The 14,668-nt window shown below is 39.1% G+C and overlaps 3 protein-coding genes across 6 annotated transcripts; 2 read left to right on the top strand and 1 right to left on the bottom strand.

Moving 5' to 3' along the window:
- The first annotated feature begins 104 nt into the window (after nucleotides 1–104).
- Nucleotides 105–2,367, top strand: LOC117645516 (GTP:AMP phosphotransferase AK3, mitochondrial). Its single transcript, XM_034385779.1, has 4 exons — nucleotides 105–527; nucleotides 905–1,024; nucleotides 1,139–1,311; nucleotides 1,404–2,367. Exons 1-4 carry the CDS (start codon nucleotides 380–382, stop codon nucleotides 1,626–1,628), a joined length of 666 nt encoding a protein of 221 aa, XP_034241670.1. The 5' UTR covers nucleotides 105–379; the 3' UTR covers nucleotides 1,629–2,367.
- A 450-nt stretch (nucleotides 2,368–2,817) lies between these two features.
- LOC117645513 (centrosomal protein of 97 kDa) lies at nucleotides 2,818–10,710 on the bottom strand. 4 transcript variants are annotated; one of them, XM_034385774.1, is made up of 17 exons: nucleotides 10,644–10,710; nucleotides 10,026–10,180; nucleotides 9,774–9,932; nucleotides 9,584–9,685; nucleotides 9,268–9,464; nucleotides 9,053–9,136; nucleotides 8,773–8,972; nucleotides 8,560–8,631; nucleotides 8,245–8,430; nucleotides 7,887–8,126; nucleotides 7,645–7,812; nucleotides 7,258–7,568; nucleotides 6,858–6,948; nucleotides 6,168–6,285; nucleotides 5,834–6,083; nucleotides 5,582–5,759; nucleotides 2,818–5,478 (listed from the first exon to the last, which is right to left on the bottom strand). In XM_034385774.1, exons 1-17 carry the CDS (start codon nucleotides 10,657–10,659, stop codon nucleotides 5,222–5,224), a joined length of 2,784 nt encoding a protein of 927 aa, XP_034241665.1. In that variant the 5' UTR covers nucleotides 10,660–10,710; the 3' UTR covers nucleotides 2,818–5,221. The 4 variants fall into 4 exon arrangements, with proteins under 4 accessions (XP_034241665.1, XP_034241667.1, XP_034241666.1 ...); XM_034385776.1 differs by having other exon boundaries at nucleotides 6,858–6,938; nucleotides 7,344–7,568; nucleotides 10,644–10,698; XM_034385775.1 differs by having other exon boundaries at nucleotides 7,654–7,812; nucleotides 10,644–10,698.
- Nucleotides 10,711–10,925: 215 nt separating this feature from the next.
- LOC117645517 (40S ribosomal protein S16) lies at nucleotides 10,926–14,353 on the top strand. Its single transcript, XM_034385780.1, has 5 exons — nucleotides 10,926–11,145; nucleotides 11,253–11,297; nucleotides 11,714–11,845; nucleotides 13,965–14,079; nucleotides 14,152–14,353. Exons 1-5 carry the CDS (start codon nucleotides 11,131–11,133, stop codon nucleotides 14,295–14,297), a joined length of 453 nt encoding a protein of 150 aa, XP_034241671.1. The 5' UTR covers nucleotides 10,926–11,130; the 3' UTR covers nucleotides 14,298–14,353.
- Nucleotides 14,354–14,668: the final 315 nt, after the last annotated feature.

Here is a 14,668-nt window from a genome sequence, read left to right as displayed (position 1 = left end):
TTTATACAATTCCTCAACCATTCCCAAAATCATAAGTTCGAATACAAAATCTTTCCCGCCACGCATGCGCTCTACGACCACGACGCTCAAGTCGTCTGTACACTGTCGTCTGCTGGGGCACTTTGCACAATCTTTAGAGGTTTTCTTCCCGAACGCTCATTTGGCAACATACCAAAATCATGAAATAAAGAAAGTAGGACTTGCGGTGCACTTTGTATTGTTTACTCCAAAGTTGGAGCAGAGTTGAAAGTCCGAAGGTCAAAATTGTTTACATACCACTGGTCACGGGTGGTGGGTGTCTGTGTCGGCTGCTTGGGAATTACTTGCTTTTCTGCTTTGCCAGAAGTCTATTCTTTAGGCGCAATAATTGTTGGTAACTATGGCGGTTGGGAAATTGATTCGAGCTGTAATCCTGGGAGCTCCAGCCTCAGGAAAAGGCACACTATCTGACAAAATCACTAAACGGTTTTCCATGGAACATATTTCAAGCGGCGATCTCCTCAGATTGCATATTCAAAACAGGACCGGTAAGTACTGGTAACATCAAATCTAAGCTGTATGCTTCGTTTCTGATTTCCTATTTAACTATCCTTCCAAAAAACTAATCCAAAAAGTTTGACTTAAAATTTCTTGTACTGTATGAGCTTCTTGAAGGTTATGTAACTACTGTCTTGCACAAGTAACTAAAAACTTTGTTGTTACTTCATTTTTGGATGTCATCATGGTCATGCAGGCGTGCCTAAATGTGGTAGTTTTTCAAACATGTCAAACACCCTCAGGCATGGATTGTGTCAAAGATTTCGACCAAATTATACCAAAAATGTAACTTTGTCTGCTGCACACGATTGACATTGCTGTAAACCGTCCACGTCTTTCTAATCTTTTGTTTCCTCTTCATTTGCAGAACATGGAGAGCATGTGAAATCATTCATGGCTAAAGGGGAACTTGTTCCCGATGAAGTTGTAACCAAACTTGTGTTTAGTGAGTTGGAGAAAAGAAAGGAGACAAGTTGGCTCCTAGATGGTAAATGTTCCTATTCGACTTTTAAACATTTTTGGATGTCATTCTGCTCCCTGTCTTTTAAAAAATTCTGTGGCCCTATTCTCCCACATTTTGACTCTGATTTATCTGTTACAGGATTCCCAAGGACTGAAAAGCAGGCCATAAACTTGATGGGATCCTACCCTGTCGACATAGCTCTGAACATCGTAGTACCATTTGAAGTAATAGTGGAAAGGGTCCAAGGGCGTTGGGTGCACTTACCTAGCGGTAGAGTTTATAATACAGGTTTCAAGCCACCTAATAAACCAGTAAGTGAAAATTTTACTTTTGTTTGAAGTTGATATTACAGTATTGAGTAGTAAGACCTTGCCATGTTCAACCATCATCATTAAATTTGCAGGGTCTTGATGATATAACAGGAGAGCCTTTAGTTCAAAGGGAGGATGACAAGCCTGAAGCTGTACTAAAACGTCTAGAGGTCTACAAGAAGACTGTTGAGCCTCTGTGTGCATACTATAGATCCAAAGGTATTTTAGTTGACTTTCCAGGACGAACATCTGAACAAATTTGGCGTGCATTACAGAAATATTTAGAATCGAGAATTCAGCCGGCATACCATGACTAAGACCTTGAAGAGAATGTTTAGTTTTGTCTCTTGTGATATGACCATTTGTTAACAGTATGAGGGATCGGTAACGTTCATGGGATCATTGCTCTTGTTATGTTCCTTTTCATTAATATTGTAGGCCATAGAAGTGTAGGGGTCTTGTATTATGTATGTATTATGTATATTTGCTTTTGATGTCAATTTTGACTGCATAATCAAAACAAAACAAACAAGGATTCAGTGTACCTATCACTTGGTTGTTTCTGTCCCATCTGATTATATTCTAGCAATGTGATCTAGTGTTCAGGACAGGATATAACATGATTGCATCTGCTTAGGAGGTTTTGCTTAAGGCTGTGATGATTCAAGTCTCAAAACTAGTCTAAGCTACATTTTTATTATTCATTTAGTAAGTATTGATTGTAATTGTCAGTCTCACCTTTGTGCATGTTTCAAGTTAAATTTAACTTGGCATGAAAATTGATCATCTTATTAAACAGAATTGTTGAGTGAAAAAAATTACAACATTGTTCCAATTCCAGTATTTTAATTTTTTTTAGGCTTTAAGATACTATTTTTATTTTTTAGGAATGAAATGTGTGGTTTCTTGCTAATGAACCAGTTTAAGAGAAAGTATCAAGTACTTAGCATAGTGATTGCTTTAATGGTGTGTGTATTTTCAATTTCATAGCACAAATTTTAATGCGCAACATCTGTCAAATTGTGATGAAGCAAAATAAAACATTTGAATGCATGATGTTGGGTATCAGTCACACGTCCTTCATCAGTGTCCAACATATCTGTTTTGCTCAGTTTTTATTTTTTGTGAAGTAAAAAAAAAAAGGCAAGTTGCTTTGGTTAGAGTGTGTCTTTAGAGGTGGTGGGATAGAGTATGAAGAGAGGATGTTCATCCTGTCAGAAGTTACCCAAACCATTTCATGTTTGTCTTTTGTTTCAAATAATTTAATGTGTCAGAAATGTCCTTTTACAAAATAGGGAGGAAGCGAATTTTTTAAGGACTACGGAAGATTGGATTTCTTTTACAATATCTCCTCCCACAATACCAAGTTTTATAACATTCATTTATAACGCCAGCAAAGAGACATTGAGGTTTGGTAAAATCAGTCATGCATTTGACAAGATTAACATACACAATAAATATGACTAGCATAACAATCATTCATAAAATATGTTTAAGTACAAAATCTGAGATCATCCCTGCAAAACATTTATTTCAAAGTAATAATACTGAATTAACATTAGTTTATTTTTCTGTCATTTGGAAAGGAAGAAGCCAAACTGTAAACTCAGCAACTTCCCTCACAAAATCTCTTGACAACACAAAGGCACAAATATTTTCAACAAATGTCATAAAAATAAACTCGAGAGCAAAACTGAAAGTGCGGTATAATAGAGGGATGAAATAAAATTGATGGGAGTACAAAGCGGTACTACATGGTTAGCCTCATAGCTTTCTCAGCTAAATATTCTGTATCTCTAATATCAGCTAAGACCTACAATGTTGTGATAAACGTGCACTACAGGTTAGCTAGATCATCTATTTCCATACTTCATAAATCCTACATCTAAAATGTACTTATGTCAGCACTAAGTAACCTACATTTATTAGGGTGGTTTAGATTTTAATTTCAGGCCTGAAAAGCAGGAAGTAACATTTAGAGTGCAACTAACTGTTTAGGACAGATTATGCAGAGAAAAATAAATTCTAATTACTGGGCAAGGAGTATGAAAAACATAAAAAAAGCACCCGTTTACTCAATTTATTCATAAAGTTGCGACAAAAATATACAAAACCGATGTTCTTCTGATAGTGTTATCATAAATAATATGATTGAACTTGCTTAAACTATAAGCTGGGCCCGAGGCTAAGGTGAACAGACAACAATTTCTCTTAGGGGATTTTAGAGAAGATCTACCGGTAAGTAAACAGAATCTGCTCTAACTTCCCCTACAGATTTGGCAAAGACGAAATTGAAGTCCATTGACCAACACTGTATAAATAGGGGCCAACAAGTTTAGCTCATGCTTTAGGAGAATTTGACTTTCAAAGGACTGCCTTTTCAAAATATCTTTCTTGTGACACCAAGTTCCCCTTTCTCCTTTAGTATGCATACGTTTCACTCACCATTGTGTAAAATCCATAACTATTTAAAGCATTCAGCAAAATTTACACATGCGTAGAGCAAAGAATGCGTCCTCATTAGTGTAAAGAAGTGTTGGTCCGGTAGTTGAGCCTTCAAAACAGGTCAAGACTTCCATTTCTATACAATAACATTGGTAAAAGCTCTTAAATTAAATTTGTGCACCAATAACCAGCTTTTTCAAATGTTCAAACCTAACTGTTGAGTGTGCATGTCAATTGATTGAACACAGTTCTCATGAACCAGCTGAAATTTACTTTTCCAGATAAGATGTGCTGGTGACAAGGAGAAACATAGAATATGACTTACTTCAAGGAAAAGAAAAAAATACCAATGACAGCATGAAAGTGAGAATAAAAAAATAAAGCCACAGTAGCACCAATGGGTGGCTGGCTGAAAGGATGAACACAAACAGTAAAAATAGTCCTGGCTGTAACAACTTACATGTTATGGTTAACCTTATAAAAAAGATCATCACAAAATGACTTTGGCAGAAAACTAGATCAATTGTAGTTATATGAAATTCGATTCAAGAGCGTGGAGATCTGCAGCCTTAAGGAGGCAAAGTTTTGCAAATAATTTGATCACACAAACTGTTTTTTTTTATCAGTATGACAATCTTGGTTCATTAACTAGAACAGACTTTCACAAACTCACAAAAATAAAAGTAAAAATCCCATCAGAATAAACATTTCATTTTCATTGATCACAAACAAATTTATGTACTTTACTTGCAACTCACTTATTTTATTGAGATAAATTTGAGCAGACAAAGAAAAGGGGGGGGGAGGGGGAACATGTCCAAAGGCTGTCAAATTGTAAGAATTGCAGAGAAGACCTAGTGCAACTCCCGTCTGTGATTGGCTGGGCCAGCATGGCCAGCACTACGATCTCTCTGCAGTTAGGTAACTACTTTTTAGAGGTACTCGAATAAAAAATTACCATGGTCAGTCATAAAATCATGAGAGAGCAAACAAATTACAAATACAAATAAAAGAAAAAGAGTATTAAATTTCTCACAGTACACAGCAGGGTTCAACTTTGAGAAATGCAACAGCTTGCCTACAAGGATTCCGGTACTATAGATCAAAAGCTCAACAACTTCCTAAATCCTTCTACATCCAGATACATCAGATACCCAGCCTGTTGAGTTTTGTTCAAAATGGAGATGTGGCAAAATATCCATAACAATTAACAGGCACAAGCCAAAGAAAATTTATAAAACTAATCTTCAATATCACACAAGAATAAATATAGTTGATCTCATTGACTACAAGAGACATTTCAGACGAAACATGCTCTGCAAAAATTGACAGATAAAATCCTTCATTGTCTTCAACAGTGATAGAGTATCATGTGTAACAATCTGAATTAACTGGTTATTCTCAACCAGTCAATACAACTCTTCTCCTTTTTCAAATTGTGGAAACATTCCAATTCTTGGTCCACTTACTTTCCACTTTCTAAAGTTGCTTCCTGCTTTGCGCAGCCCTCAGCTGTAGTGGTGGTCTCATTGCCAGGCTCAGCAGATGAAACAGTTTTTAAGACACCATCCAAAAGTGAATTTGCAAAATGATTTAATTGAGGAGGTGTCTGCCGCCTAGATGGAGGGTGAGGAGCATTAAGAAGCAGGCTTGACGGTCTGTGAGGTACTCTCTCAGATGGTACGCTATCAGATGTTGCAGATGCTGGCCTCTGCAATGTTTCTGAAACAGAAATGCACAAATAAATCAGATTATAATCTTTGATAGAGAACTAGAATTACTTAGACGATTGCCAAACCATTAAGCTTGTTGTGATGTCACTGACCTGGGTTGCAAGGAGCTGATGAGTCTTTTTGAAATGGAAAATTAATTGCTTCGGATGGAGTATGTACCGCACTCAAATCTGTTTGAGTTGCAAGCGAAACTCTTGGGATTTGACCTTGGCGATATGTCAATCCAAGAACTGATGTGACTTCTTGCATTGATTGCTGCAACTCAGCGACCTTGGCAAAATAGGAAAGTAAGGATCATCTTGCTGAGAGTAAAGATGGTAGACACAAAGGAAGTCACTATTTACCTGGGTGTGCAGGTGCAGACAACTGTGTGTTAATTTACGAATACATTCTGCACTGTTACTTGAAGTAACCTGTTCACTTCCAATTAAATCTGCAGCTGTCATATTGGGCAATATGGGCTGGGCTGCTCCACTTTGCTGTAGTGCAACTACTTTTTTCCAAAGAGCACTAATAGCTTGCATTTGAAGAAGCTGCAATCTTCTTTCACTTTCTAGAGCAGTCTTGGTGCCCTCTAAATCTTCAGTAAGTTTCCTGCAGAATTAGGTCAGAAAGGCCGATATCATACATACTGTCCATACAACTACAATTTAGGGACAATAATATTAAAAAACTTGCCTAATATGTTCCAGAGTGCGTTTGTCCTGAAGAGACCGGCTGACTTTTACTACTCTTGGATCCAAGTTACGGGCTTGATATCCTCTCCAGATCCGCTGAATGTTGGTGGCAGCACATTCTGAAATGTAGGAGTTAAATTTTGCATAAATTGTTTTTACAAATGATGCTTAAGATAAGGTGGACACCAGTCTAATTTTTATGAAATGGACATGCAAGAAGAAAGTTGAATCAAGTGTAAGACTCTTTTCAAACAAACTTCACATTCAATAACAAAGTCTAACATGCACTGCAAATAAGACAACAATGCAAGAAAAATAGGAAAACCACTTAGTTCCTCCCCCTTCTGTAAAACACAACAAACTCTAAACAAAAGTGATAAGAAGACACAATAATGTGCAGTGTCAAACTTAACAGGTCACAGACACAAATAAGTATACAAGATTATTATTTAATGACTGGGAAAATGTTGGAATAATAGCAGTTAAATTCCTCAATTCAAGATAGTGCTAGAAGCAGTTGTGCCCACACTTTGTACATTTGAAAAAGTTATTATAATAGATAAAAATGACAATCTTGCAAAACCTACTATGATTCAAACAAGTGAGATAATTAAATACAAAAAAAATAAAAATAAATGAGAAAGTGGCATTGAACGCTTAGCCATTTACAGAGCAACTGTTTCCTACTCACTCTGCCCCTCCACATTGGAGACAAGAAAATTTACTTCAGATCGACCATTAATTGAGGTTTGGCCATAGTGAAAAGGCAAATCTGAAACCAACTATGATAAGTAGCACGAGTAATAAAACTTATCGAAGCGGATCAAATAAGAGAGAGAGAGAGAGAGAAGAAAGGAATAGAATTAAGATAGAGATAGGAACAAAGAGGACCAACTGAGCAAATCAGGTAAACAAGCTCCACCTACATTACAGATAGTATAGTTTAAATCAATCAATCAAATTAGATTAAGGTAAGGTAGACATGATGCTGCTAAATACACAATGTTTCATGAAAGCTTCTTAATCTTGCAAGACAATAATGTATCACAGAAACATAGCACACAGAAGAATTTGTCTATGAGAACACTTACATCTATAAAACTGAAATAAAACCCTTTCCCATGGCTACCATGGCTACCAAAACCATGGCTACCATGGCTACCAAAACAGTAATTACCAAGACTGGTAGGCCTCTTGACTTCCGACCTCTGCATGGGCTTTGGAGGGGTGGGTGGAACCTTGTCGCTGCTCCTAGTGGTAGGAATAGGTTGCTCCGTACCATTCACATCATTATGTGCTGCTTCCCTTGTGTCTGCCCTGTCTCCACCTTGTCTTGGTAGGGAATCATCCCGAAGTTTTCCATTTTGCCTTTCTAAATTTTGTCGCTCCAAATGAGATTCCCCTGAGGAAGATAAAAAATAAATAATAAGCCACTGTTATCAAGCGTGCAAGCAAAAGAAAAATTATGCAAAATAAACCTGCAAAACCTGTGGTGATTTTTTGAGTCTGGAAATGGGCTTCCATTGAAGGTGTTTCAGGCTGCTCAAAAGGTGTACCAAGTGATACTGCCTGTCTGCTGGTACTGGAATCGTCTAGGCAGCCACCTGGAGCAGGTAATGGTGGAGCTGGAATGGGTACACCACCACCTAAACAATAAATTCGAATGTAACCACTGGCAAAGTCTTTTTAAGCAATACATGTTATACATATTTGGCCCTACCTCTAACAGGAAGACGGCTGGTGGATCTTCCTGAACTGGGACGAGGCAAGCCAGAGGCAAGAGGCTGGGCAATCCCCTTTTTGGCCAAAGGATGAGAAGGCGTAGCCGGAGTTGCAGGTGTTGCAGGCGTCTGAGCAGGAGTCCCCGACGGAATCATTTCAATGGGCCGAAACTCAGGGCTGAGAAGAGAGTCTGGAACTGGTATCATCTCCGTTGCAGAGTGTAATGGAGAATCTTCATCTGAAACACAACATACTTTTCTATTGCCAGTGTAGAACCAAATAATATGTGAATACCTTGTGCATCCTTTAGTTCATCAAGGAACATGGTCGAAATAGTACAGCCATAGGAAATTTACCCTGAGGTACAAGCTGGGTGGGTAATTTACGTCTGGAATCTTCACTATCGGATGAATTAAAGAGGGATAAGTCAAGGGATTGCGTCATGAGGGGTGACATCTCTGATCCTGAGCTAGGCAGCTCACTATGAAAACTAGAGGTCATCCGGTCAGGTGTGTAGGTTCTTCTACGCCCCCTATTCAGACCTGAAAAAGCAGTGAACCAAATGTGTCACAATACTAGACTACAGCACACTCACTTCAGCTGCATATAAGTGAAAGAAAGCATGAGGCCAATTAATAGTATGGAAGCAGCAATCAAGGAAAAGCACTTACTGGACCTGTTGTAAGAGTTTGAAGTGCGCCTTCGAGTGAAGGGGGAAACAGAGGATGAGCGCTGGAGTGGCCCTGTGTGGTTGGAAAACAAATGGTACCGTGTTTTCAGTGCCCTCAAGAAAACATTGTGTGGTATGCAACACTAGTGCTGTATTAATATACTCAATTTAGTGAAACACAAGCTTATTATTTAACAAAATCTACTATACAAACCATCCGTTTGCTGTTGCTTTAGTTGCTGTTGGTGATGCTGAGCTTTGCTGAGAATCAGTCGGAGCTTCCTATCTTCTTCGGTCTCTAAGCTTTCACCACCAAGAGGACAAGTGTTGGCCAAATATGCAACTAAGGATTCATGATCACCAGGTCTGAACTGTCGACCACGTCCTTGTGAGTATAGCCACTCTGCTTTCAAGCTATATTAATGTAAATAGGGGCAAAAAAATATTAATCGAATACATCCAAGAAGTTTGGACAAAGAGCACAATGAACTTACCTTTCGATTTCATTCACCATGAAACCATCAATCACTTTCAAACCCATGCACCAGTTAATGAGAAATGGTCTGTAGTCAAACCCACTGAGTTATTAAGTTAAGGAACAGTGTAGCACACAAGTTAAAATATCCCTACCCTGCAATATCAGTTGGTTACAATTTTCATTTAGTAAATTTTCTCATATATCTAGAAAAATAATCGCAAGAAAGGATACACATTGCTTCCTGTCATAGCAACGCATGGATTATTTGCAATTGATAGTTGACGAAGGTCTCTTAAATTCACCAAGAATGAAACTTGATTAAGATCTGTTATGTTATTGGCAGCCAATGATAAAGTGTCCAAGCCCACTGGTAAGAACTTGTCACATGAGTGCAAGTGACCAATTTTATTGCTGTTCAGCAGCAGTGTCTGCAATGTGAGTTAGATTCAAACAAGCGGATTAATGAAGCAGAATAAATCTGACACCAAGATTCCATTTTCTAGTATGAATGAATTTGTTTTAAAGGAATGCCTGACATCATACTGACCTTAAGACTTGTCAAATATGACAAATCTGTGATGAAAGAGATGTTATTTTCCGATAGGTCAATATACTCCAACAGGGTGTTAGTATTGAGGTGCTCTATTGTCTGGCAAAAGATAGGGAGTAGAAGTAAGTAAAAGAGAAAAGAGATGGAGATGATGCTTTGGCAGCAGGTTTTAAGACCACAATCATACCTTGATGTTATTGGCAGCAAGGCAAAGCCATTTAAGATGTGTTGCCTCTTTCAAGCCTTCTATCGTAAGTATTCCATTATGTGCTAGGTTAAGAGAAACCAGGTGATGTAATCGTGTCACATTGTACATGCGAAGAAGACCATTGCGGGCTGCAGAGAGCTTTAGTTCAAAAGAGGAAAGACATTAGTAAGCATAACGGTTCCACTCTTCAAGGAAAGCAAAATTTGAATTTCATTTGAAAGAGGCGCTTACATGTTTTACAGCTGTGAATGAGTCAATGCAGTCCAAACGTGTAAGGTCATTATTATCCAAAATTAATTTAGACACTTTTGATTGTGTTGCTGATGGTTTGGACAACTTCTTCAAGCCCTGATTGCTCAAATCCAACACCTCTTCATCCGACAATTCTGAAATACATTAAAAGTTTCTTTCAAGATGCAATCAATGATGTGAAAATAGTACCTTTCATACACAAACAGGCACAAAGAGGTACTTGAATGATATTGATAACTGTCAAAGTTGTGAATGAAACGAGGTTAAGTAGATCGACGGAACATCAAGAAAAGGAATGACATCTAAATCTGACAAAACTAGAACCAAGGAACAATACAAGGCGATAAATTAAAAGTTGTATGAGTGTTACTGGGTGAAATAGACACAAATAATGGTTTTCTTGGGCAATGTTTACAATGTTGTTAATGGACAGTACGTCACTCAAGACCTCCATACAGTAACACTGTCGCACAAATATGAGATGACTACAATTTTCCTATGAAGAAGAAATGATTCTAAATGTTTTAACAATTGAAGTTCCTTCGAAAACACCATAAAAATTACTAAGAAACACGACAAATAATACTGAATGTTTACCCTGAGTTGCTGCCATTTTCAAATCACCGCCTTCTTCGACTTGTCCAAACGGTGTCTGTCAAAATTCTGAAAATTTGTGAACCACATCAAATTTAAACAAAAAATATCAAATAAAAACAAAAATTCGTTTTAGGTTTTTACATCAAATGTAGGAAAAGCAGAGAAAGCTCAAAAAGTGATTTTGTAAATTGTGACCGCTTTTGACCATCTAGGAACTCAACTGAGAGTTTAAGACTAGAAAGCGCTAAACGTTCTTGGCTTATTCATACATTGACAGCTCAAACAAAGCACCTTGAAATTTTTGTTGCATTTTTTCGTCAACATGGAATCTAGAATTTTCTAGTTTTCTTTGTTGTTTATCACAGCTCGGAGAAAAGTGTTTTCGTTATTTCAGTAGCTTCTTGACTAACTTAGTACGTGGCTGCTCGAAGGTTTTCCGGTCTCTCCCAAGCCTTGTTCATTTCCTGTCCACGAGGATTTAGCCGCCATGCAGGCCCAGAAGGTGTGTTTTGCGTTTTCGTCGATTAATTAGTCTGCTCCTCATTTAATACTCTTGAGAGACGATTCCGGACATTTAACTCACATTTGCGTTCAATTTTGTTGTTGCAGAAAACGAAGGAGCCCCTCCAGGCCGTCCAGGTCTTTGGACGCAAGGTAAGTGCAACGTCTCGGCTTCGCACACTTCGGCATTTCGTTTCCACTTGTTAATTCACCGCGCTCCGCTGTTCGAACATTGTCACCGAAACATGGGACTCCCGATTTTCCAGGCGGTTCAATCGCAACTCAGCTTCTGTTGAACCGGCGCCTTGATCGCCGTGTAAACATGCGCCCCGGTATAGGTTAGGATTTCGGTGCGAACGTGGGACTGTCATACTTGTGCCGATCTTGCCGCATTTTTTCGCGTTTCCTCTGGCCAATGTTACCAGAATTTTTGATTTTTCATTTTCGTCCTGTACGAGTTATCTATTTCTGTAGCTCCCCCTGATGTTTATCTATGTGGTTGTGCCGCCCGCTGCTCCTTAGGCCGCGTCTCTGCGTTCCGTGCCTGAACCTGCGGTATCCTGTTACAGAAATCTGCGACCGCTGTTGCGTACTGCAAGCGCGGCAATGGAAACCTCAGGGTGAACGGCCGCCCCCTCGAGAACGTTGAGCCCAGCATCCTGCAGTACAAGCTCCAGGAGCCAATCCTCCTTTTGGGCAAGGTGAGTTGTATGGACAGGCAACGTGAAGCTGAAAGGATGTCAGTCTTCGGCAGTCTAGTTTCTAAGGGCTGTCATGGCTCTGAGCTACACTGAGGCTATAGTCTCGCTAGTGTTAATCTCAAGATTTATTTGTATTGCGCCCACCTGTCGTCCCTGTAGTTTCACTGCGGAGGCCCATTTCTTACTCTGGTCAAATTCTGACTTATCCCTCCGTTAATTGCTCTCACCTTTTAAGTTAACAATGTTGTGCATTTTAATGTTCCATAGATGTTCGGTGTTCTATCTGAACCTTCTCCTGGGGTGAATTTTATTTCTGGTTTGGTCTACTGACTAGTCCAATCTAAACTTGCCCCAGAATAAATGCAACTGTGTCATAGTGCCTGGTTGACTCTTCTGTCTGTCAGGTCTCAAAAACTGCTACAAATATTTGTTACATCTATTCTGCTCTATCATTGTCATTTTATATCAATTATATGCTTGAGTGCATGCCCACACGGTAAATTTCATTTCTGGTTTGGTCTTGTGACCATCTCATTTGAAAACTGACCAAGAACAATTGCAATGTCATAGTGCCTGGTTGACTCTTCAGTCTTTCAGGTCTCCAAATTTGCTACAATGCTTTTGTTTATCAGACTTACTATTTTGGAATCTGTTCAATGTACAACTGGGGCAAATTTCATCATTGGTCTGGCGTTGTCACCAGCTCATGCTAAATTGCCACAGAGAGAATGCAACTGTGTCATAGTGCCTGATTGACTCTATCAGGTCTTTCAGGTCTCAAAAACTGCTACATATTTTTTGTCCTTCAATATTTTTTTTGTGAAGTTCCAAGCTGTGTAATTGCAACTGGTTTAGTATAACTTGCTCCCCTATCCTCAATGATGAAAGTAATTACCGTTTGACTTCTGGTGTGATAGTACCAATGGCTGCATTATTGCAACTGAGATGAGGATTATTAATGCTGTTTTTATCTTGTTCCCCTATCCTCAATGATGAAAGTACAGTGAAAGTCGTTTAAAGCGTCGTAGACAATTGTGATCATGTACCTCGTTATTGTGCTGAAGAATCTCTGTCTAGCTCATAATGTGCTGTAAACAGGCATATACTGGCATCCCATTATGATTCTAGCAAAGGAGGATCTTATAGTGCAATAATCATAGGTTGATGTGATCTCAATTTCCTCCAACGCTTTAAGTGGCTTTCTCTGTAATTACCACTTGACTTCTGGTGTGAAAGTACCAATGGCTGCATTATTGCAACTGAGACAAGGATTATCTGCTATTTTTATCTTGTTCCTTTATCCTCAGTGATGAAAGTAATTACCGTTTGACTTTTGGTGTGATAGTACCAATGGCTGCATTTTTGCAACTGAGATGAGGATTGTCAATGCTGTTTTTATCTTGTTCCCCTATCCTCAATGATGATAGTAATTACCGTTTGACTTTTGGTGTGATAGTACCAATGGCTGCATTTTTGCAACTGAGATGAGGATTGTCAGTGCTGTTTTAATCTTGTTCCCTTATCCTCAATGATGATAGTAATTACCGTTTGACTTCTGGTGTGATAGTACCAATGGCTGCATTATTGCAACTGAGATGAGGATTCATTCTTTGCAACTGACACTTTCCTCAGTATTATTTACTGCTCCTGGCTGTCATTTGGCATGTGGATCTGCGTAGTTTATGTTCCTAAACATGATCTCGCCCTGCTTCCCAAAAAGCACAGCGGCACATTTGTTGTGCTGCCTGTTGTCGAGTGGAAGTAGATCAAATTGGTATCTTCGGTGACGCTGCTGGCTGTCATCCAGCAAGTGACTCAATCCAGTTATCTACATTATGATTATTCTGTCCCCATATCAGATCCCATACCACTTCCTAAAAAGCACAGCGGCACATTTGTTGTGTTGCCTGTTGTCGAATGGAAGTAGATCAAATTGCTATCTTCGGTGACGCTGCTGGCTGTTATCCAGCATGTGACTCAATCCAGTTATCTACATGAAAATTGTCCTGTTTTAATTATTGTCTCCATCCAGCTCTCTTTGTTTTGGACTTTCCTCCAGTGAGGATGGCTTGTTGTGTTATACTGATTCTATTGCTTAACTTCGTTTTGTTTGTTACAGGACCGCTTCGCCGGAGTCGACATCAGAGTGAGGGTCAATGGTGGTGGTCATGTGTCACAGATCTATGCCATCAGGCAAGCCATCTCCAAGGCACTTGTTGCCTACTACCAGAAGTGTAAGTGTCTGTTCAATCTATCCTGTTTTAACTTTTTATGGTGTTGTCGTTTCATGTTATATTTTCCCTCAGATGTGGATGAGGCATCCAAGAAGGAGATGAAGGATGTGCTGATCCAGTACGACCGTACCTTGCTGGTTGCTGACCCTCGGCGCTGCGAGCCCAAGAAGTTCGGTGGTCCAGGTGCCAGGGCCCGTTACCAGAAATCTTACCGTTAAGGAGTGCTCTGGTGTATCATATAATAATAAAAAATTCAAAAAAACTATTAAAAGCACTTCTTGTCTTTATTCAAACATCCGCATCCTTACAGTTTGGTAAAGATATCTTAAGTTTAAATGGTCTCACATTGCCAGCAATGTGGGCTGGGATCAAACCATGAATTTGTCACTTATTCTGCTTAACATCAGTCTTTTCAATGCAATAAATTCCTTACACTGTAGTCTTCTCAGCAGATGCATCGTCACAATTGTCCTCTCTGTCCAACTTGGCTCCCATCCGCTGCAGGAAGATGATGGTGTTGACAGCTTTTATCCATCGTTTCTTGATGACATAGCGTTTGAGCCTCTTCTTACTCAAACTTGTTGTGACA

This window comes from Thrips palmi, unplaced genomic scaffold (genome assembly GCF_012932325.1).
Source record: "Thrips palmi isolate BJ-2018 unplaced genomic scaffold, TpBJ-2018v1 HiC_scaffold_18, whole genome shotgun sequence".
Lineage (NCBI taxonomy): Eukaryota > Metazoa > Arthropoda > Insecta > Thysanoptera > Thripidae > Thrips > Thrips palmi.
This window is presented reverse-complemented; position numbering and strand designations above follow the sequence as displayed.